Source organism: Raphanus sativus, chromosome 3, assembly GCF_000801105.2.
Source record: "Raphanus sativus cultivar WK10039 chromosome 3, ASM80110v3, whole genome shotgun sequence".
In the NCBI taxonomy this organism is placed as follows: domain Eukaryota; kingdom Viridiplantae; phylum Streptophyta; class Magnoliopsida; order Brassicales; family Brassicaceae; genus Raphanus; species Raphanus sativus.
Window position 1 is genome coordinate 5,248,975 of NC_079513.1, and position 25,581 is coordinate 5,274,555.

Here is a 25,581-nt window from a genome sequence, read left to right on the forward strand (position 1 = left end):
TTTCCTTTAAAGAAAATCATCATCTTGTTCTTGTGTTTTTGAGTGATTTTAAGTTCCTTTCTTCCTTTCTTTACATGATTAAGCTTAAATCTCTCATGAGTTTAAGAGGAATCATGGTGATTAGTGAGTAGTCCACTTTTGGATTCATGGGTTAGGGAGACTAAGGGTGATTAAGCTAGATCTAAGGTGTTTAGGTATAGATCTTTCTATTTCCTTGCTTGTAGAGTGTCCTTAATGCATCTTTTGAGTTGGCCTCTCAAAAGTTGAGCTTTAGACATTTCCCACCCACAAGGTGTTTGATGAAATGTCTGAGCCAACTCTCCTAAGCTTTTAACACACTTTGCCAAAGAGATTTGTTGTTAAAGGTGTTAAGATGGCTAGTAGACTTGATTTTAATGATTGCTTTTATGACATTCAACCAAAGAGATTTGATGCTTGAGTCATCTTAGCAAATGAGCATCCTTCTAGAGATAGAGTTTGTTTAGGATTGTGTCTAGGCCTAAGGTTAATAGATTGATTGAAAGTTGCCACCTTTAGTTCAAAACTTGATCACCCAAGGTCTAATCCCTTATCCCATGAGTTCTCTCATCTCATAATCAAAGAAAGGTTATTGTTTTATTGCATTTCAGTATTGCTCTAGGTTAAAACTCGTTTCACTTTTGGTTTGCACTTAGATTAAGCATGGATTTGTATTCTCAGTGCATTGAAATCACCTAGGATTGGTTCGATAATCTTTTATACTACTGCATTTGATAGGGACCCGAAAAGTCCTGTTATCAAAATACTAATTAAACTGCAAAAGTATAAATAATTACTTAATTATATATTAATTGGTAAGGCGTAAATAAAGAGATTATCTTTCCAAACCATCCACATTGCTAAATTGTATTGTAAAAATTGAAAAACCATCCACCAGACATGCATACTGAAAGCATATGGCTCATGAGTAAGAAGATTCAGGTTGCTGGTTCGCAGTAGATACAATTGTATTTGCCGATTACCAAGCTTGACATTCTCCACCTGAGACTCTCACTAGCTCTAAAGAGTCCTTATCAATTTACCTGCATAATTTATCGTTTCGAGCTTGCCAGAGCACCGAATTATCCACATATAAGGATCTCTATTCATGATTGGATCTTCGATTTTGTTTTTTTTTATGATAGATAGTCCAAGTTTGTGAAAATATTAAAAATTGGGAAACATTTGGAGTAGGTGGTGTAAATGATTAAGTTAATGCATCTTGTGTTGGTGGGACCTGGAAAATAGCATGATTTATTCTCAACACCTAGGATAAAAATTATCATCGCAAATGAACATGTGTCGCGTTCTTTGTTACCGACACATGTCCTGATTAAATATAGTATTAAATTTCTTAAAAATAAATAAAAGTATATTTTATAGTATTATATATCTACATAACTATAATTCATCAAAAGAAAAACATTTCTCAAACAATTTTGTTTTTAAAAAAGAAGAGTAAAATATATTTTTCGGTGAATAATGCTCAATTTAACCCACCATAAAACAAGATTGGTTCATTTAAAGCCTATTACCAACAAAATTCATTTGACCTAGTGATACCCTAAGTTTCTCTATAAATAGAGATGCCTCGGATTTGAGAAAGAGGGTCTCCCTGGGAGAGAAAACCCCCACGTTGAAAACATGAACTACAAATGGCTTGATCCTTCTTGTGAGGATATGTAGGCAGTCTCCAGACGTAACTATAAAAACCAAACACCTAAAATCTCTTCTCATCATCATCGAACTGTGACCTCATTAACAACAAGAATCTCCGGAACTACATTGTATTTAAACTATTAGTCTTAGTTTGATTATTATGTTGTAATTTCCCCTTGTAAACTCTCTTGGTGAATCCCCTCTTTAACAATCCCGAGTCACAATTACAAACCTTAATACTAAACTACACCTCTTAATTTATATAGTAGTTCAAAGCGACTATGTTTTAGCATATCAAATTTTGGCGATGTTGTCGGGAACTCTTTAATTCACCATTATTATTTCCAAAATTTTAAGACAATGATGTGTACATGTGATTTTATGGATCTAAAAACCATAGGAAACCGCTTTTACTGGGTGGGACATAGAAGAAGTCATCTTGTTCAATGGTTTTTTGACTGTGCAATGGCAAATACATAGTATCCAGGTTCAGAAATCAACTTTTTAGAAAAAAAAGAGAACCTGATCATAAGTCCCTAGTAACTTACATATCCTATGATAGAGATCATCTTAAGATAATTTTCAGGTTTGGTAATAGTAGTTTCTAAAGATGGATTTAAAGACTCCACTCAAAGAGGTAGGAATGGAAATGGTCAGATGCATTTAATATAAATTCCTTTAGTTCAACGTCTCAATTGTAGCAGACAACATATTTTCATGTGGAAAGGGATTAATAGGAACAACACAGCTGTGAAAATTGATCTTTCAGAGGACGTCTTGATACAACAGAGTAAGTGAGGGCTATTAAACTTGCATGCAAGAACATAGTTAAAAGGAGAACTCAACTAAGCTTATGTGGAAGAAGGTTTTTTTTTTTAAACAAACGAGTGAAGTTATGTGGTTGAGAGATGGAGACATAAACACTATGTATTTCCATTATTTTACAAAGTAAAAGGGTATGAGGAAAACATTTCAATGATTCATGATGATAATATGGGTCATTCATAAAGGACAAAAACACTGCAGACGTGTGGCTTTGAGATGTATTCAAAAACTATATTCATCTTCTTCACAAGTGGATCAGAGAAGTGTTTAATAAATTTGAGAGTGAGACTCCGATGAGATGAATGAAGAATTAACACATGCATAACATTGTAATTAAGAGATTCAACATGCGATTTATGAGATTGGACCACCAGGGCACCATGACCTGATGGATTTATTGTTTTTGTTTTTCATCAGTTCTAAGAGGATTGGAAATCATAGATCATGGAGAGGATGTTACAGATTATTGTGATAAAGAAGAGTTTGATCGACAACACAATCATACAAACATATGTTTGATCACAAAAGTGTATCCGCCTACATGTATGTCTGAGTTTAGACCAATATCGCTTTGAAATGATTAATATAAGCTTATTCAAAGATCTTATTAAATTTACTCAAGAACAATTTGGGAAATATAATCACTCAAAATCAAACTGCATTCATACCAGGAAGAATGATTAGTGACAATATACTGTGGCACATGAGGTTTTCCATACATAAAAGGTAAGGAAACATCAAGAAAAGTCTTATATAGCCATCAATACAAACTTCGCAAAAGCCTATGATCTCTTGGAATAGAAATTTTTGAAAAAATCATGCACATGATAGGATTTGATGAGAAGTGAATTCACTGTATTATGACCTGTTTTAGTTCGATTAGTTCCTCTGTTCTGATTTTTGGATCACATGATCGGTATATAATAACTGAGAGTACCTGTGAGTGGTATACACCAGGGAGATCCATTATATGTATATTAATTCATTTTGTGTGCATAAGCTCCCACACATTTAATGGATAATAACAGATATGAGTTTGTTAAGAGTGAAGTAACAAATCAAACTGTATAAATTAATACCCGTTTATAACAATTTGTGAATCTATCTATGAATGAAGTTGCCTAGAATCTCATGTTATTAATACTGAAATAAAAAAAGATCTTAGAGTCTCGAATATAAATGGATGTTTCGTAGCCGAAGAAAGAACAAAAACAAACTGAGGTTATCTAGAACTCCAAACATCGTTCCTCTACTTGTATCCACACAAACACAAACTGAATTAGAACAGGATGCCAGTGCCGCTTATAGCTCTGGCAAACGCTTTGTCTCTATTGCTTCTTGAGTTTACATGAGATGTGATGATCATCAAAAAACATCACTGCCCATGTTTATATAATGAAAAAGTGATTAATTTAATTAATTAAAGGTCGAGCACATGCATGCAAGTGACAATCACTTTGGTCAAATTATAATTACTTACCATTATCGTGTATATACGTCTTTACGTATATCTTATATTATATATCATATATATATATATTCTTCCTAAAATAAAACCTAGTATGTCATTATTCCAATTTGCTTGTGTGTAATCATGCAGGATAATAATAATATTAACAATGAATTCTTAATCCATAGATTTCTAGCAAAACATTATAACCATCAAATATTATACGATTGTTGAACCTCGATGTTACAACTTTATTACGAATAAGTATAAATAATTTTAGGACATTCCCAACAATCTTCCACTTTTACTAGAATTATCTTTTCTCATAATTCTTTTGTCTTTATATCTCGATCTCAACATAAGGCAAGAACTAGTGTCATCCTTATTAAGCTAGATCACATTTATCGAACTCTCATTTATACTGATAAAAAAATGATTGACACTCATCTCGTTTGAACATGGCCATGCATTTTTCAGTATCAAATCTTCGATAGCCCCAGAGATATTTATCTCCATTATATGGAAGGGGGGGGGGGGGTGGGGGACAAATCCCATCTTGTTCCATCCATGTTCCTTACAAACTTCATATAATACCCAATCAATGCCTTTATAATCACCAGTTATGGATGACGTTTGACAAGGTCAAAGTAAACTAATCCATATGTAAAGAAGCACGAAAAACACAGGTCTAAGGACTGTACTCTATAGTCGTAATAAGAAACTCATATGACACTCATATAAGAATCTTGTAGAGTTCTCATAGCGGTTTCACTCTGATCATATTTTATCTAACACTTATCCATGTGATTAACTTCAATACCACATATTGAATGACTTCATGGAACTTTGTCTCGATTGGTACAACTGATGAAGAAGCAGTAGCAGTATGCTGCAGAAGCTATATGTTCTCATTCAAAGTTTTAATAAAGTGATTGGTGAAGCATTAGCAGTATACAATTATAAAATTATCATAAAATTTAGTATATAATATATTTATTTTAAAATAATATATATTAAATTATAATATATGTTAATAATTTCTTATTAAAAATAATGAATATCATTTAATTATACAAACTAAATAAAATTTTAAATGCAAAATATGATCTTATACTATAAAACAGACTTTAATCTCTCCATAGGGCACATTTTATGACACATCAGCATGAAAATCCACCAATAGAAAATAGCTATTCGCCATGTCAAATAAGCTTTATTGTCGACCAAGATCAAACCTCTCGCTGTACTTCTTCCTTAATATTAACTGGTTAAGAGTAAATACAACAAGTCTTTTATGGTATTAGTTTTTTTTATTAATACTATAATTTTTTTGAATTGAGAAGAAACATTTTAACAGTTTATCAAAATAATTTCTTAAGAAAAGAAGAGAAAGAGAGAGAGGCTGGTGCTTGTGAGCTACCGTAACATTAGCTCGGGCCAGCCTCTCTTTTATGGTATTATTGTGTTAATACTATAAATATATTGAATTGAAAAGAAATATTTCAACAATTTATCAAAACAATTTTTTAAAAAAGAAGAGAAAGAGAGAGACCGGTGCTTGTGAGCTACTGTAACATTAGCTCGGACCTGCCTCACAAGATTAGTCGATATCCAAAGATCCTCCCATGCTTTTACCTCGTGACATAAATGAATTTTTGGTCTAATTCTCAGCGCTAATAATTGTCTAGTAGTTATAAGGTTTGTCCATATATACGAAGGGAAATCTGTAAAACTTATTAGTAATGACGAACTAAGTCCATAATAGTTTCCACACAACACATGAACGAGCAGAAAGTAAAGAAATTGTATTAGTCTCATATTTTTTTTGTCAACAACTCCATATTAAATCATGGATACTACGAAATCCAAGACCACCCCCATCACTGGGTAAACAAAGTTTATCCCATTTTTCTAAATGATTTTTTTTGGTTGATTTGAATTTCACCAGAAATGTGAAATGGAACTTTCAAGTTTTTCACAAATGTCTATAAGAAGTAAAAAGACAGACATAATGCAGATAGTGAGCTATTGCGTTGTTGAGAATCTCTTTTCTTACTTCTGACGATCATCGTGCCGATCACCCATTCACGTCCTTTAAGAAGGCAAAGAATTTACATTTTGAGTCACTAATATCTTTTGGTATTTTTATGAAAGATTCCTAGAATATCTTTGATTGTTTACATCATTTATTGTTTACATCACATTTTCAGAGACTCTATTAGCAAAGAATAGAGATAATTTATCAAAGTTGATATATTATCTATAGAAAAAAATATTATCATCAGCAAAGAATATGTGTGATATTGGAGGGGTAGCGTGTGAAACACACATCCTCGTTAACTTACCTTGATTCTCCCCATGATAAATAAGGCTAACAATCACTTCGGGGCATATAATAATAATGATGAAAGATCTCCTTGATGCAATCTCATCTCTAGGATAATATTGTTTTTGGGCTGGCCACTCATAAAAACCTTATATAAGAAAGATGTAATACATTACATGATCCAATCAATTCAGGTTTCTGAGAATTCTATTTTTTTACATTATAGCTCCATTTTTTATTCCATCTTATCGTAGGCTTTGATTATGTCTATTTTGATAGTTATTCTCTTATTCTTCTTTTTACGATTTTTTGTTAGCGCATGAAATATCTCTTGAACAATCATAAATAAAATGTTTTATGAATTGTATTTCCAAATAAACCAGCTAAATCAGAATAGCTAAAAATACGCAAAATATTTTTTCAGTGAATGGTATTTTATTTATTAACATATTTATTAATTTTTGTGCAAAAATTTTATATTTTTTATAAATCCCCTAGACTATTTTTGAGAAGTGATTTTGCCACATGTCCTCACTACAATCATTTTCACAAAAATAATATGACATGTCTACTAAAATTGATGACATGTCTTATAGATTAATATGACATGAACAATTATATTTAATGTTAATTTATATTTTTGGTAAACTTTTTAAAATATGGTAATAACTCATATATTACATTTATTGTCGATTTACATTTTTAGTTTTTTTAGAATATGGTAATAACTCATAAATCATCATTTGAATATATGGCATTTCAAATTTCAAAATACCATTTAAATTATAAAGTTTTCAAAAATGTATACATTTTCAGAAAATTATAAAAATTAAATAGTAAAATAAAATTAAATCGTAAAATCATTAGTTTCTTCTATATATCTATAATCTTTATAAATATTGTTTAATTTTAATTTTTGACAATTATGAAATTTTTGCATATTTATTTAATATACTTAATTAAAATAAATAGATAGAAAAATATATCTAAGATTATAATCTATCTATCTATACTATTATTTATGAAGTGATTTTGCTGATTTGTCAATTTCTCCATGATTTTAGCTAACTTTGCTTATTTGTCATATTCTTATTAGTTTTTAGTTTAAATCATCAATTTATTAATTTAGATAATATAAATATTTTGAACTTTCTAATTAATTTATTAATTTAAATAATATAAATATTTCGAAATTTCTAATTGGAATTATGATTATAATTATTTTAACTTTCACAAGATTCTTATTAGTTTTTAGTTTAAATCATTAATTTATTAATTTAAATAATATAACTATTTCAAACTTTCTAATTGGAATTACAATAATAATAATCTTAAACAAATTATGTATTTTCATATGATGTAAGATGTTTTAAACTCTATGGTTTTATTTTCTCATTCATTCCAAGTTGTCTAAATTATAGTTGATATCTATATTTATATACTTGTGATATTTGTTTTTTTAGTTGGAGCTCTATTATGTTTTTTTTTTTCCTTTCTTTGAATTTGAAGACTATAAGCAAATCGGTTTTGTTACATGGAGTTTGGAATTATGAATTAGGTATTCTGAATTACTTCGAGAATTGTTTCACGTGTATATTTTATTACTGTTTAATCTAACAAAAATATACTTTGACATTAAGTTTAGAGAGTTTTCTATATAATCATGTTATGAACATGTGTTTAATGGTTTAATTTCTAAAACGTCTAAAGTAAATATATTTTTTAATGAATAACTAGATTTATCATTATATAGTTAATCATAAATTAACTTTAATAATAAAACTTATCATTATCTATTTTTTCTTTTATTAAAAGTAAACTTATGAAATATTAAGATAGTTCAATGTATATATTGATCAAGTAAACCAATGAAATATTGTCATTATCTCAATTATTTTTTTTTTTAAAAAATTTCTAGATCATCATTGAACTTTACTCTTTATTTACTTTTATTTATTTTGTTTTTACTTAGATTTGTGTGTTTTAGTGTTTTTTGGTAATTTAATACATGCTTATGGTTCAAAAATACAAACTAGATTAAGAGTGACCAAAAGTTCACATTCTTACTTTACTTTATTGTGTGAAATATTTGATAATTAGTTATGCTCTTATAGTTTCATAGTTTAATCGCTTTCCTTTGTGTTAAGAAAACGTAGACCGAAATAAAAATCGAAAAAACTAAAATGAATAAGAATATAAAGAATAAGTTATTATGATGTCTAAATCATAATACATTTATTAAAGATTATTAGTAAAACAATTATGCCCGCATGTACGGGCAAAACACTTACTTTTAAATATATACAGGCATATTCTTAAATATAATCTAAAATAAACAAAATTGTTTTTATCTTAATTTTAATATTTATTTAAATCAAATTTATATTAAAATACTGATAAGAAAAAGAAAATTTACAATATTAATTAAAAAAATTATATTTATCTATTAAAAAGTATTTTAATTTTTTTTACTGCACATGGTGTAGAAAATACCTAGTGATATATATATGTAAATTCTATGAAATTATGGTGGTAAATTTACTAAACGTGTTCAAAGATATACTAATTAACTGTAACAGTAAAAACAATTATTTAATTATTTTACATTTGTCAATATATATTAACTGGTTAGACCTAAATAGAGACACGATCTTGTGGTATTAAATTTCTGTAATCCTATAAATTCATTGAATCGAGAAGAAACATTTCAGCAGTTTCTCAAAACAATTTCTTTAAGAAAAAAAAAGAAAAGAAACCTAAGTATTACAAAATATATATAAAAAAAAAAACCGAGTAGTTCTCCCCTTAGAGAAGAAAAGAGAGAGAGAGAGGCTGCGGTTTGTTCATAAACTCGTCGTTTCCTTGTTCCAAGTATATTCCCAAAACACACAGAGAGCAAAGAAACAGCATTCGCCCTCTTCATCTACCATCGCAAAACCCTAATTTCTCTTCTACAAACCCTAATTGCATCATCATCATCATCATCTCCCCCACTTCAATCGCTCCCCGTTTTGTCTCTCGAATTCGTTTCTTATTGCTTCTTTCGCCCCTCCTTGTGGAGGAAGCCATTGTTTCCTTTTGAGAGATTGCATCTAAACAAATCCGACCTCTTCCGTTTTGACGTATAATCTCCGTCTGGGTTTGGTTTTTCGTTCACTGGGTTGAATCCTAGGGATTGATTAACATGGGTAGTGATATTCATATATAAGACATAATCATGCTCGTCTCTTATTGATAGTGATGATGATTAGGTGATTAGAGGTTTGGAACGAATCAATTGTTTTTCCTCTGCTCGTTAGGTGATTAGTGGCTAGAGATAGGAAGAGGGGAGGGTGATAATTGTCTTTTATCTGATGGAGAAACGTGAACCCTCTTTAGTACCTGAATGGTTGAGAAGTACAGGGAATGGGAGTAGAAGTCACGTTCTATCCTCGTCTGCTCGCTCAGGTATGCTCTATTTCCATAACATTTAGTAGTTTTGATGATACCATTGTTTGTGACTCTATATCCCTTTCCTTTTTTTTCGTTTAGGTTTAGATTCTTCTTTGTCAAATAATAATAGCAAGAGTAGGAACCCTAGGACCAAAACCGATGTTGATTCACATCGATCTCCTTCCAACAATGCACGAAGGGGGTTTAGTAATGGGTCTCCAAAAAGTGCATATAGTAATTTCAATGTTCAAAGGAGCCAGAGAGATAAAGATGGGAGCAGGGAGAAAGATAGGCTGAGCAGCAACATTGACCCATGGGACCATGATTATCTTTTCCCTTTGGGTACCTTCTTAAATGGAAGGAATCGAGAGCAGCAGTTAAGACGATCTAATTCAATGACGACAAGGAAACAAGACGACCACTTGTCTCAAGGGTTTTCAATGGGTTTCAAAAATGGTTTACTTCCTGGAACTAGTCCTACACCACTCGGATTCGGTAAGGATTTTCCTTCTCTTAAAACGAATGGAGGAGGCTCAGACGTTGCAAGAATCTCATCTCCTGCTCTAAGTCAGAACTTGACTGCTGGGGAAGGTTGGACCTCGGCTCTGGCAGAGGTTCCCACTGTTATTGACAAAAGTGCTTCTGACTCCGTGGCTGCTAATGTTGTTACTTCGAATACCATAACGGGACAGACTCGTAACATGGCTGAAACATGGTTGCAGCCTCCTAGAACTGGTACACCTCCCCAGGTATGATTTGCATCTTTGTGTTGCACCCTTGCCTTTTACATGTTGGTCTAAGGAGTTAATTTTATCAGGGGTCTTCAAAGATACAACGAGTTGAGGACAGAACTCTTAAGCTAATACCGGTTCTTCCTTCTACACCAAAGGGCTCTGTAAGCTTTTTTTTTCTGCAGCCATTATTAATATCCTCCTGGTTACCTTAGGCTATACTCACTTTATCTTGGTTTAATTTTGTCAGGTTCTGAGCTCTTCTGATAAATCCAAGACCAAGCCAATGGCTCGAAGTGGTGAAATTGGTCTTGCTTCTCTTAGAAATACCCACCAGCATTCCTCTATTCGGCTAGGTAATCTTCCTTCTAATTCTGGTAGTCAGATCAAGCCTGATACTACTAAGAAGATGGTGGTTCTCAAACCTGCCGCCAAGGAATCTGCAAGTCCACGTCCCATAAACAACACCCTGGCTGCTGCTAGCCAGATGATCGCTGCTCCATCTGCACTATCCACTACTTCTGCGCAAAGTACAAACAATCCAAGGGAGCTCAAGGGAGCCTTGGTAAACATACCACCAGAAAAGAAGCTTTCCCTGCCTCAAACTCAGAGCAAGAGCAGGAGTGCGTTTTTCAGTTCTTTGAAGAAGAAGACATCTACTAACATCTCAACTAGCGATTGCATCATCTCTTCTGTCGAGGAAAATGAAGACATCTCTAAGGAGCTTGTAGCTAGTGACCCTTCAAGTGTAGAAACAGATGACATTGTCATGGAAAGGGTCGAGAAAGTTTCTGAAGCTGACCCTTCGAGTGTAGAAACAGATGACATTGTCATGGAAAGGGTCGAGAAAGTTTCTGAAGCTGCGGAGAGGGTTAGCGTTTTTGAACCGGCAGACCTTCCAGATGGAGAAGAGGCTGAGTTCCTTAAATCTCTTGGTTGGGACGAAAACAATACTGAGGTTGTAGAAGCCATTACAGAGGAGGAGATCAAAGCCTTCTATGAAGAGGTATATGAACGTAACAGCACTCTTACTTTGGTTGCTTCTGTTCTTATTTTTTTTGTCAACTCATTTGACTTTACATACAGAACAAGGAGGTGAAGCCATCACTGATGCAAACGCTGCCTATCATTAAGGAGGCAACTGAGGACGCAACTCCCAACTCGTGATCCGATTTTGAAGATAGTTTTCTCATTTCTCTTTCCTTATTTTTTTTCCTTTTCTTTTTAGTTTTATTACTGTGGTGGCGTGGACAAAAAGGTGGGGGAGGCTTTAGTTGCACTTTTGAGTGTTGTTCTACTTCAAGAGAAGCTACAAAATGAGTACTTGTACTTCTGTTGGTCTGAAGATAGAGAGAGGTTTTGTTTTGCTATAGCTTCCTTAGGTTTCTAATGTTTGATATGATGAGGGAAAGATAAAACTTTGTTGGTGGTATAAAGAAAATTTAAAAGCTTTCGGTTTCTTTCTTAAAAATATAAATTTCATCTTTTGCCTTTTTTTCTTAATTTGGTCTAGTTAATTTCTCTCTCCTCCCACCTCAATAGTCTAAAACCGAACTGAACCAGTGGTTGAACCCGGTCAACTGTGATCTGGAGGAATAGCCTGGTTGAGTTGATGGTAAAACCTAAAAGAAAAAGATAGTCTGAGTTAGGGCTGGGCAACTGGGATACCATTAGGATGTCGGTTCTGTTTTAATCGGGTTTGGGTTCATGGTTACCAAAAATCAGCCTCATTCGGATAATTTAAAACTTTGGTTCGAGATCGGTTCGGGTGTTCTTCGGTTCGGATCGGATTTGGTAAATTATTTTGGTATTGGTATAACCCAAAATACTATCGGATTAGGTTTCAAATGGATTTTCGGTTTTCGAGTATATCGTTTGTACTAAATGTAACCAATACAAATCTACATAAATGGTAACTAACAATACAAATAAGTAAGTAAAAGCATCAATTTCGTCCAAACAACTATGAAATTACGTAAATTTGAAACGAAAACCAAGCATTTTTATTGATATAAATAAAACAAATGAGAAAATTCAAAGAAACCTAAATCCAAAACCAAAATCAAAACCAAATCCAAAACCAATACCAAATGAAAAATATATTATTCAATGAAATCAAAAACCAAAAACTTAAATAAAATTTCAAGCTTCAACTGCAAACATCACTGTCAACCTTCAACCACGAACTTCAAACTTCAATCTTCAAGACATAAGTAAAATTGGTTCTTTGATTTTGAAATACTTGATTTGTACATATTTTGTAACCAAAACATAAGTAAAATCGATTCAAAAATAAGAAATGATTATCAACTTGATAATTCAAAATCAAACAAAATCAATTTCTCGTGAAATGAGAAATATTGTTCAATGAAAACAAAATCAAAATATAAGAACTTCGACGGCCACCTTCAACCATCAATTTTCATCTTATAGAACCACTAACCTTTATGTAATAGATAATAATTTAGATGTTCAATATATTTTATTGTATTTTGGATATATATTAGGAATTTGTAATCATTTCTCTTATTTTTATGCAAATACCTTTTTAACATAAAATAAAAACATTTTGACTTTGATTGGTAAATAAAATAGAGTAAATGGGAGTAAAATAAATACGAGTAAACCAGAGTAAACATTTTTTAATCAAGTGATTTCTATTTTTCTTAGTTAAAAACTTACATCCATTTAAAATGGTGAAAAACGTTGCGCTGGGAATGATGGGCCCACCCAAAATTTCATTTACTTATTACTGCTATTTCTTTCACCTATTAACACTAGTTTTTGCCCATGTTCGAAATCTCGCTAGGCGTAACGCGTGCGGCTGGTCCGGACCTAACGAGTTGAAATAAAATCGGAGATTAATCGGAGATTACTCGGGGATTAATTTTATAGTGTTTGTTATATATACCTTTATATGGATGAACAATACAAAGATGCAACTTAGTGTAGTGGCTATCTCATACTTTGAATTGCTTAGCGGTCGTGGGTTCGAACCTCAGAACATGTACTTTCTATTATTTTTTTCTTTTTTTTCTTTAATAAAGGTTAAAAGACCAAACAGTCCTCGTCTTCTTCATTAGATCTGTCGAGATCTCAAACCCATTTTTTTCTCCCTTGATTTTTTTCGTGACTATGGTCATTTTTACTTGTTTTTTTTTGGGGTTTTCACTCAAATATAACAGATGCTGGACCTAGCATACGATTTTCAACATAGAAATTACGAAAAGTTGATCTTTTTTTTAAAATCCGATTTTATGAACGATTTGGGCAAAACGCCACGGTTCAGAGCCGCCCAACGTTTAATCTCCGAGTAAACGTCCTAACGCGGCGCGTTTTAGAACACAGGTTTTTTCCGATCGGAGCTTTCATTACTCAAACAAAAATGAGAAATGTTAGAAATACTGTAAGTTAAATACCACATTTCAAAAATACTATTAAATAAAAAAATACAATAACATTTAGATTTAAGCTTTAGTGATTATCATTTAGGATTTAGTATTAAAAGTTTGGATTGGGTTTATAAATGTTCTATAAATATTTAAAAATATTAGTTTAGTATTGTTTTATCACAAGTTTATAGTATTTTTGAAAATAATTACTCCCTATGTTTCATATTAAGTGTCGTTATAAAAAAAAATTTGTTGCAAAATAAGTATCGTTTTAACATTTCAATGCAAAATTTATTAACTTTATTCTCCATTCTATTTTTCTATTGGTTGAATTGTATCGGTAATGATGTTTTTATATTGGAAATATGCAAAATTAAATAATTTCTTAATCTGTATGCACAAACTTAAAGTGACACTTATAATGAAACAGATGGAGTATTCATTAATGATAAATTTTTAAAATGGTACCAAATTTGTTGTAGAATTGACATTTTCCGAACAGGTTTGAAAAGTTAATCCAAAATACTATAATCAATTGAAAATTAAAAGAAAGTTGAAGATCTTGCAGTTTAGAATTGAAGATTACATCTAATGCAAATACTTTAAGAAGATAGTCAGCATTGGTAAACAACTACATCATATAGTACATTGACATGCCATTTTTTCAAGGTATGAGAAAAATAAAACTTATTAGTACATAAGCAAACAAATACAACATAGTGTTGTTCTTTTAGATTTTACCGTCAACATATATAACCAAACCGTCTCAATCAATACAATTATTAAACCAATTATACATATTTCCCGCGCGACCCTAGTACAGCATATAGTACATTGACATTTGACATGCCTTTTTCTCAAAGAATGAGAAAAATAAAACTTATTACATAAGCAAACAAATACAACATGCAGTGTTGTTCTTTTACCATCAACTCAACCAGGCTATTCCTCCAGATCACGGTTGAACCGGAGTCAACCACTGGTTCAGTCCAGTTTTAGAGTATTGGGGTGGGAGGAGAATGAAATATTAACTAGACCAAATTAAGAAAAAAGGCAAAAGATGAAATTTATATTTTTAGAGAAACCGAAAGCCTTTAAATTTTCTTTATACCACCAACAAAGTTTTATCTTTCCCTCATCATATCAAACATTAGAAACCTAAGGAAGCTATAGCAAAACAAAACCTACCTCTATCTTCACACCAACAGAAGTACAAATACTCATTTTGTAGCTTCTCTTGAAGTAGAACAACACTCAAAAGTGCAACTAAAGCCTCCCCCATCTTCTTGTCCACGCCACCACAGTAATAAAACTAAAAAGAAAAGGAAAAAAATAAGGAAAGAGAAATGAGAAAACTATCTTCAAAATCGGATCACGAGTTGGGAGTTGCGTCCTCAGTTGCCTCCTTAATGATAGGCAGCGTTTGCATCAGTGATGGCTTCACCTCCTTGTTCTGTATGTAAAGTCAAATGAGTTGACAAAAAAAATAAGAACAGAAGCAACCGAAGTAAGAGTGCTGTTACGTTCATATACCTCTTCATAGAAGGCTTTGATCTCCTCCTCTGTAATGGCTTCTACAACCTCAGTATTGTTTTCGTCCCAACCAAGAGATTTAAGGAACTCAGCCTCTTCTCCATCTGGAAGGTCTGCCGGTTCAAAAACGCTAACCCTCTCCGCAGCTTCAGAAACTTTCTCGACCCTTTCCATGACAATGTCATCTGTTTCTACACTCGAAGGGTCAGCTTCAGAAACTTTCTCGACCCTTTCCATGACAATGTCATCTGTTTCTACACTTGAAGGGTCACTAGCTACAAGCTCCTTAGAGATGTCTTCATTTTCCTCGACAGAAGAGATGATGCAATCGCTAGTTGAGATGTTAGTAGATGTCTTCTTCTTCAAAGAACTGAAAAAACGCACTCCTGCTCTTGCTCTGAGTTTGAGGAAGGGAAAGCTTCTTTTCTGGTGGTATGTTTACCAAGGCTCCCTTGAGCTCCCTTGGATTGTTTGTACTTTGCGCAGAAGTAGTGGATGGTGCAGATGGAGCAGCGATCATCTGGCTAGCAGCAGCCAGGGTGTTGTTTATGGGACGTGGACTTGCAGATTCTTTGACGGCAGGTTTGAGAACCACCATCTTCTTAGTAGTATCAGGCTTGATCTGACTACCAGAATTAGAAGGAAGATTACCTAGCCGAATAGAGGAATGCTGGTGGGTATTTCTAAAAGAAGCAAGACCAATTTCACCACTTCGAGCCATTGGTTTAGTCTTGGATTTATCAGAAGAGCTCAGAACCTGACAAAATTAAACCAAGATAAAGTGAGTATAGCCTAAGGTAAACAGGAGGATATTAATAATAGCTGCAGAAAAAAAAGAAGCTTACAGAGCCCTTTGGTGTAGAAGGAAGAACCGGTATTAGCTTAAGAGTTCTGTCCTCAACTCGTTGTATCTTTGAAGATCCCTAATAAAATTAACTTCTTAGACCAACAGGTAAAAGGCAAGTGTGCAACACAAAGATGGAAATCATACCTGGGAGGTGTACCAGTTCTACGAGGCTGCGACACTGCTTCAGCCATGTTACGAGTCTGTCCCGTTATGGTATTCGAAGTAACAACACTAGCAGCAACAGACTCAGAAGCACTTCTGTCAATAACAATGGGAACCTCAGCCAGAGCCGAGGTCCAACCTTCCCCAGCAGTCAAGTTCTGACTTAGAGCAGGAGATGAGATTCTTACAACGTCTGGTCCACCTTGAGAGGTCTTTGCAGGAAGAATACCATTTCTGTTGTAAAAGCTTCTACCATCACTGAAACCCATTGAAAAACCTTGAGACAAGGGGTCGTCCTGTTTCCTTGTTGTCATTGAATTAAATCGTCTTAACTGCTCTTCATTAAAGAAGGTACCGAAAGGGAAACAAGTGTCATGGTCCCATGGGTCTATATCTTTTTCCCTGCTGCTACGATCTTTATCTCTGTTGCTCCTTTGAACATTGAAATTACTATATGCATTTCTTGCAGATCCCCTCCGTGGATTGGTGGAACAAGACCGATCAAGAAAAGGAGACCTACTCTTGTTATTATTAAGTAACAAAGAAGAATCTAAAACCAAAAAAAAAAAAAAAAGAAAAATAGTCACAATAAAGAATGGTATCAAAACGAAACTAAAATGTTAAAGAGAAGTGGAGTGTTTACCTGAGCGAGCAGAAGAGGATAGAATATGATTTTTACTCCCAACACTAGAACCGTTCCCTGTACTTCTTAACCATTCAGGTACCAAAGAGGGTTCACGTTTCTCCATAAAGATAAAAGGCAATTCTCGTCCTAATCTCTAGCCTCTAACTACCTAACACCACAACAATTGATTCGTTCCAATGATGCTAGAAGATCATCATCACTATCAATAAGAGACTTACACTGATCTAACCCTAACAACTAGGGACAATTGTCTCTTACATATGACTATCACTAATCCCTAAGATGAAATTGACACATCAGATGGAGGGAGGAACACACCAAAACCAAACCCAGTCGGAGATTATCGCTCGAAACGAAACGAAACAATGGCTTCCTTCCCAAGGAGGGAGAAACCAACGAAAATTTTGGCAACAGAAAATAAAAACAAGGAATTCGAGAGAGGAAACGGGGAGCGATTTAGAGTGGAGGATGATGCAATTAGGTTTTGTAGACGAGAAATTAGGGTTTTGCAATGGGAAGAGGAGACTGGTAAGATGAAGAGGCCGAATGTTCTTTTCTTTGCTCTGTGTGTGTTTTAGGAATACTTGGAACAAGGAAACTTATGAACAAACAGCAGCCTCTCCTCTCTCTCTCTCTTCTCAATGGGAGAACTACTCCGTTTTTATTTTTATATTGTTTTTTTTTGTTGTAAATACGTAGGTTTCTTTTTCTTTCTTACAGAAAATGTTTTGAGAAACTGCTGAAATGTTTCTTTCATCAATTCAATGAATTTATAATATTACAGAAATTTAATACCATAAAATACTTATTTTATTTATGCCTAACCAGTTGATACATTGTGGCAAATGTAGTATAATTAATTTTTTTTTTACTATTACAGTTTAATTAATATATCTTTGAACACATTTTCATATATTTTTCACTATAATTTTATAGACTTTACATATATATATATATATATATATTATATATCATTCATTAATAATCAAAATCTAAAAATTTTAACTAAAATTAAGATATATATTAATAAATAAAACATTATTCATGGTAAAAAGGAACTATTTTGCTTTGATATCTCTTCTTTCTTGTTTTGAGAAGAGAAATTTTTGGGTTCATCCCTAGAGTGAACCTTTAGGTTCACCCAACCAATATGATTTCATTATTTCATATTTAGTATCTTTTAAAAAAGGAAATAAATATTGTCAAATTATACTAATATTTTTAAAGTAAAAAATAAAAATTAATAGTAATTGCAAACAAAAATACGTTTAAAAAATATATTTTTAATTCCGTCAACCAAACACTAAACCCTAAACCCTAAATCTTAAATCTTAAACCCTGGGTAAACCCTAAACCCTTGGTAAATCTAAGATGCTTGAATAAATTCTAAATCCTACGGTTTACGATTTATCCAAGGGTTTATAATTTACCCAAGGGTTTAAGGTTTAGTATTTAGGATTTAGGGTTTAGTGTTTTGCTGATTGTGTTAAAAATATATTTTTTTTAAAATCCAAAGATTTAGGATTTATCCAAGGGTTTACCATGGATTTAAGGTTTATGATTTAGGGTTTAGAGTTTAGGGTTTAGTGTTTTGTTGGCGGTATTTTAAATATAAATTTTTTTTTGCGACTACTATTATTTTCTATTTATTTTTATTTCAAAATAAAACTTGGCAATATTTTATTTCCTTTTTTAAAAGATACCGAATATGAAATAACGAAATCTTATTGATTGGGTGAACCTAAAGGTTCACTCTAGGGGTGAACCCAAATATTTCTCTTTTGAGAAACTGTTGAAATGTTTTTCTTTCAATGAATTTACACTAATCAGAATATTTAATACTATAAGATAATTTTCTTATTTAAGCTTAACCAGTTAATACATATTGATTGAAAAGTGTAATACAACCAAATAGTAGCACTAGAAAATAAATTAATTTGGCATAAAAGATTTGCTCATTTATCGGTTAGTTAATGGTGTATGTGAGAATATACTACAAATGAACTTTCAGAAACTTTTAACGCTGAAAAATGTTTTTCTTTTGAGAAATTTTTTTCAACCCAGTTAACTCTAGGGGAAGGTGTAGTCAACAGATAAATCTTCTCACCATTCAAATGGACAGTAAGCAATGAATCATATCTGCGTGGACAGATGTATAGGGTTAATAATTTCGCGCTGGAGGAGAATCAGTGTAGAAATTGTTTTGATCTAGTTCATTCTGAAGAGTTCCATGTAATTCCCAAGAACAATACAAATACTTTGTTTCTTTCATTGACAAAAATTCTAAATATACATAGGTTACTTTATAGCGATCAAAGTGTCATGTCCTTTAAGCATTCACAAAGTTCTACAACTATGTGTTTACTCGGAATAAAACTAAGATGAAGATTTTCTGAAGTGATAATGACAAAAAGTGCATGAGCAATCAGTATCTGAACGCAAGAATCAACATTTAAAGGGTTGAAAGAAATACTATGGTTGACAGAAGGTTTCTCAAGGAGTATTGGGGTGGGGGAGATGTAGTTATGACTTACGCCTACCTGATTAACCAGCTTCCAACATATCAACTTGGAGGAGCTTATCCATATAAAATTCTGAATGGGACAAAGCCAAACATTGATCATCTAAAGTGTTTGGGTGTATGTGGTATGTCTTTTTTCCAGAAGCCTTCCTAAGATTGAAAGAAGATATGGAGGCATGGTTTCATGCATGCCAAATACCGAAGAAGAGAAGGTATCCAATACCATATGCACATTCATCAAACAAGCATGGTAGTGGTGGGACAAAAGATAAGCTGATGTAATACAACAGACCATGCTTGGAAGAACTTAAAGGTGGAGATGCATGAAGTTTGTTGAAAAGAATCAAACACAAAGCAACAACTACACAGTATTGTATCAAAAGTAAACCCAAGAGGTTGGATTCATGCAACAAGAACCACCATTGTATTCCAACCAGTCTATTGGACCACACCATTATAGATCAAGCAGAGGTTGTTAAAACTGCTCAAACAAACACTGTCTAACAAAAACCAACTTCTACACCCTTATTTGAGTTGCCAGACCTTCAAGAAAAACGGCAAATTATAAATTACATTCTACAACAAAGAAAAGAGCGAACAGAGAAATGGAGGGCATAAGTTACGATAATTAATAAACAACAACAAGGAAGGCTCTATATATAAGCTAAATATATGACACCAAAACCCTAAACGTAATCCTCTAGGATTAAGAATAAAATACAAGCATTTATCACGTAAATAAAAATAAAATATAGAAAATCTTAAATTTCTAAGAGAAATTGCACTCTATAGCGTAAAAAAATTTTATAATTCATGACGAATTAACCTAAGTTTCTCACATGAATAATGCACCTATACCTTTGTCTTTAACCGGTAAAACCTGAAACAAAAATAAAATTGAAATTATAGTTATCTATACTATTAAAGTAGAATCTCTCATAGGATTCTGCCATTGATTTTCTAAAAAATTACAATTATATGCCACTACAATATTAATAAATTATATTATTAATTAATTTCTACCTAAATTTGTTTTTGAACGATTTTTGTATATAGCATTTGGAAATAAATGATTTTCCATATATTCTATTCCCCTCTGTTATAATTCTAACCAGAAATTGTATACTATCAAAATATGCACGTATACGTTTCTGTTAAAAAATCTATTTTTCTCAAAAAGGAAAAAAAATTACACATGTTAATCAGTTATCATACCATTATCTTACCTCAATAGCATGCTATCTTTTTGTTTCATCAATATACTACTAGGAACATACATTTATACATCTACATTATTATAACGAACTAATACGCGCCACAAATATGTTTTCATCTAATAAAAGATGAAATGTTCAACGCATACTTTGTTGGAAAATTCATTTGCATATCATAGTTCTTCGATTTATATAAATTAACAATCAAACTTAAACCATTTATGTATTGCCATTCTCCTTCTTTCAATATAATTAAAAATAATGGGGACGAATTAACTCCCTATATTATTATTATAAACACTAATCATTTTGATCATGTTTAATTTAATCCACCAAACAGACTCTGAAATCAAATCTAAATTTTGCATTTAAAAAACCCAAAACAAAATCTAGATCCCATAAAAATATCAAACATTTATAACTTAGTTAATTTAAGAATTGATCTTAAGTTAGAGATTTTTATATTCTAAATACACTATTGTTATTTTGTATGAGTTATTTTAAAATGTAAGCAAAAATCAATACTATTAAAACAAAAAGGTTTTTTTTTGAGATTATCTTGAAGTTCTGAAGTATTTACTATTTTATGTCACTGAATATTTTTAGACTATGTTTTTAATTATATTATTATCAAACGAAATCTTTTCCTTCCAACAAACAATATACTGTATTTAAATTTTAACTAACAAATTATGGAAACTAATTGTAACAACCTAACGATTTATCTAAGGAAATTAAATAAACTATTTAATTAATCTGAATACATATCTAAAATGGGTTCACGTTAAATATAACCTAACGATTTTCTCACTGGATTTACTACTTTACTCAAATAACAAATTATTAAAATTGTAGATGGAGTGCCTTTCTTGATTTGTTTGTATTTGACTCAATATTGATAGTTAATGTGCTCTAACCAATTAAGTTTTTATCAAAATTACTATTTCATCTTAAATTTTGATTGCTAAAAATGTAAAATACATTAAGCTTTCATATAAAAGCTTCAAATTTGCTTCTGGAATAGATGAATCTTAAAGGAGATAATCTATCTAAACTATTAAAACTGAAGTACAAATAAAATTTGAACCTGAGTTTTCCTAAATAATTACAATGGCATGCCACTGGAATAATTAATTAACTTACTTTAATTAATCTTTGTATTTAATTGATTTATAAATGTATTTCCTAATTCGAATTTTAACTAAAACATTTCCTATATTTGTGCTAACTAATTTATTCTATACACAGAATATATAGTGAATTAAATTTACGATATCTTATAGAATCAATATCTTACACATAAATCTATTTATATGACTATTGGATTAATATATGATATTTAGGTGGTACAATAAACGGGAAAACACAAAAAATAAAATTACTCTGTAATCTAAATTATAACAATTATGTAATACGACTAATATTTAGTACAAACAAAAATTAAAAATTAAAAATGAATTCTCACACGGTTGTAATGCCACTGAAGTCATTAGAAAGTCTATTTTAAATATTCTTTTTAAATATATATATAAGAAAAATACAAATAGCCCAGTTTCATATACCAATTTAAATTATGGTTTTATCACATGAAATTTTTAAAATATAATATATATGAAATTATATGATTACTTATATGATAGAACATATAAAATATGATTAATTATATGATGGCATATATGATATATAATAATGACCAGAGGTGAGTGTTCAGATACCCATTCGAGTTTCTTTCGGATCTTTTTGGGTTTCCGGGTTCAAAGATTTCAGTCTCATTCAGATATTTCTAAATTTTGGTTCAATTCAGATTTTTGCGGGTTCTGTTCTGGTTTGAATAACCCATTTAAATTATTTTAAATTTTTAAAAATTCATTATATACTTTAATTTTATCAAAATCTACAAACAAAATAATATATTACATATAAATTTGAATAACATATGTCAGAATATCTAAACTTAATATATAAATTGGTTTGATTTAAATATTTGGATAGAAAATTAATAAATATTTTAAGTATTTTTGATGTTTTGAGTATACTTTAACTATTTTAGATATTTACTTTTAACTATTGTATATATTTTCAAGTATTTAAACCAACTTAAAAGTATCATATATATTATAGATGTTTTCATATACATTAAATCTAAAAATAATTAATTTATATAAGTATATAAATCTATTTCAAATACATCCGGATACCCGAAACACTTTGGTTTGGAACAGTTTTGGTTATCTAAATACCAAAATTTTGAATAATTCAGATATTTAATCTATTTCTGTTTGAGTTTAATACTATTTTTTGCGTCGGGTTCGGTTCGATTCTTTGGATTCAGATTTTTCGCTCATCTCTAATACTGACATAAAAAATAAATAGCAATATTTTGGAAAAATACACCCGCACGGGCGTGCGGGTCAAAATCTAGTCTTCATATTAATCCAAAAGCACCACGCTTCAGAGTAAGTTGAAAACGATTGTCATTCTCTTTTTATTATTCCAATAGGAGCCACCGAGATAAGACAACTCTCTATTTTGCTCTATTAACAGAGTCAAAGAGATTACCGTTCCATAGAACTTCATGCTGCCTTTCGAAGTAACCATAGTTTGCAGCCAGAACTCCATCACCATCGAATGAAGAACCATCAACGATTGAAGCCGGTAAGACACGTCGCCACCATCCGCAGTAGATCTGTCAATTACCTTTTCTAAACAGTTCAACTTAACCAAAAGTTTTATCTTTCCAAACCAATTGGGAGAAGCATACAAAAGAACAATAAAAAACCTTGCCATATTCAAAATAAATTGGCAATAAAACAGCAACTGGAAACAAAAAATATCAAATAAAGAAAAGCAAAATGAATTAAACAAGCCGATGTCTGAGGTGGAGAAACCTCGGATCATCGGCTTGAAACTATAAAAATATCTCTCTTTTTCTCTCTTGACGGCTAGGGTTCTTCTCTCTTGAAACACAGAAGGTTGCCTAGCTTATTCATACCATACATTTTCATCCTGCATCACGGTTTCTACCAAATTATAATTTTGATTAAAAATGATAAGTAAATAATAACAGAAATGCATAAATTTTATCAGTAGTGGAAATAAATTAATAATGAAAACCTATCCATATATTATTATTATTATTTTTATTTACATAGTTAAAAAATTTAAAATAATAAATTAAATATTTTATTCAGTTTAATGTTTTTATATATCATTGGAAATATCTTAGTTTTACATGAGTCAATCAGTGTCATATAACGGGTTAATATAATGTTTTGGATTCTTATTATGTTTTATCAGGTCTTTAAATCGTGATACTTTATATACGGGTTATCAGATTTAGTGATTCTATCGTAGATCTGGGTCAGATCAACCCAATGATAAATGTATTAGGTTACAAACTTTAAGCACATTATTATATAATTACCAAATTTATATTTCTTATATATTTTTTAAAAAATCCCGCGTTTTTAAGTGCGGGTCAAAATCTAATAAAGTTAAAGTAAAAAGTAAAGTGCGTCCACTCTTCTTCCACAACGCTCTGAAGTTAACCTTTTATTTGGTAAAGTTGTGAAGATAAGAATAGGTTCCTTCTGAGAATTGCACGAGCCTGATGCCACCAACATCATTCCTGAAGAAGTTTTATGGAGGAGAAGACCAGTTTTCAAGATGTGGTCGGTGATGGAAGGGGACGTTGGAACAAGAGCGGCGGCTAGGTGAATAAGGCTTCACGATTCAACTTCACATAAGTGTATCACATAGATAAGTTCAAAATTGTAAGTTCTGGTTGTTCTCATAATATCTCAGAATATGAAATAATTGTGTGGTCATTCTAATATACCTTTGATTCGTTTGTGTTACCAAATAAACAAGTTGAATATATTTGAGAAATGTGAAATTGAATATTTTCTTTTGTTGTATGTAGGATTTGTTATCTATAAATACATTAAACCGAAGGTTTTCATTTTTTTCGTTTGAACTTTTGTTTGAATTCTTTTCTGTTTCTGAATTGAATTTGTTACTCGAGTAAATGAAATAGTTTGATAAATCTGCATGATGATGTGGTTGTGGTGGTTGTGTTCTGTGTATGAACTTGTTAGTTAAAGAGAATAAATTATGACGCAAATAATAGAATAGTATTTGTTTGTATCGAATAGATTATGCACATTGTGTATGCTGTGATGTACATAGTAAACTATTTTAGAAAGATAAATTAGATAGATTATGTATTTTTAAAATATAATGCATATTTGTCTGTTTCTATACATTTCATTATTTCTTACTTGGTTTTCCTTCTATATTTTTGTTCTATTTTCCATGTACATTTATATATAGATCGTAACACTTTTAAATTTTCTTTATGTGTCTTAAGTATTAGTGGAAGATTTAGAACTACCAACGAAATTATTTGAAATTGGATTTGAGGAAGTCTTGCAGATTGGGTCCCATACATCTTTCGGGTGTTGGTACTGAAAAATACACATATAGAATAGACATGTAGCATAACATCACATGTATTATATTTGTTGTTATTCTATATGTAATATCAATACTACTACATTTGTTTCATCGCTGCCAATGTTCTCTCTTTCTAACTGTTGCAATGTACTTTTTTTTACCTATTCTAATTGACGTACCTAGAATAGAAGTGTGATTTTACGGTGAATAAGAATGAGTTATGTCTTGTTGTTGTATCATTGATATGAATCTTGATTTATGTATATTGATCAAAACTAAGCATTTACAAACTTGATTTTATCATTTCGTTAATATACTTACAAGTGTAGACTTCACACAAATTTTCTTGTTTTATTTAAAATGGTTCTAT

General features: G+C 31.4%; 2 protein-coding genes and 1 pseudogene across 2 annotated transcripts in view; 2 read left to right on the forward strand and 1 right to left on the reverse strand.

Moving 5' to 3' along the window:
• Positions 1 to 9,076: 9,076 nt before the first annotated feature.
• LOC130509870 (uncharacterized) lies at positions 9,077 to 11,892 on the forward strand. The gene is made up of 5 exons (XM_057006152.1): positions 9,077 to 9,725; positions 9,810 to 10,459; positions 10,528 to 10,605; positions 10,692 to 11,447; positions 11,528 to 11,892. Exons 1-5 carry the CDS (start codon positions 9,632 to 9,634, stop codon positions 11,606 to 11,608), a joined length of 1,659 nt encoding a protein of 552 aa, XP_056862132.1. The 5' UTR covers positions 9,077 to 9,631; the 3' UTR covers positions 11,609 to 11,892.
• Positions 11,893 to 14,899: 3,007 nt separating this feature from the next.
• LOC130510202 (uncharacterized) lies at positions 14,900 to 17,658 on the reverse strand (annotated as a pseudogene).
• Positions 17,659 to 24,319: 6,661 nt separating this feature from the next.
• The window catches only part of LOC108846082 (uncharacterized), a 35,098-nt gene continuing 33,836 nt past the window's right edge, over positions 24,320 to 25,581 (forward strand). The window contains exon 1 of the transcript XR_008943817.1: positions 24,320 to 24,529. The gene's annotated coding sequence lies outside the window, so the exon portion shown is untranslated. The remainder of the gene's footprint in view (positions 24,530 to 25,581) is intronic.

Bases quoted from the DNA above. Each gene is read 5' to 3' on its own strand.
- LOC130509870 (XM_057006152.1), top strand. From the start codon at position 9,632: ATGGAGAAACGTGAACCCTCTTTAGTACCTGAATGGTTGAGAAGTACA. The intron at 10,460-10,527 runs GTATGATTTGCA...TAATTTTATCAG, and splicing joins GAACTGGTACACCTCCCCAG to GGGTCTTCAAAGATACAACG. The intron at 11,448-11,527 runs GTATATGAACGT...CTTTACATACAG, and splicing joins TCAAAGCCTTCTATGAAGAG to AACAAGGAGGTGAAGCCATC.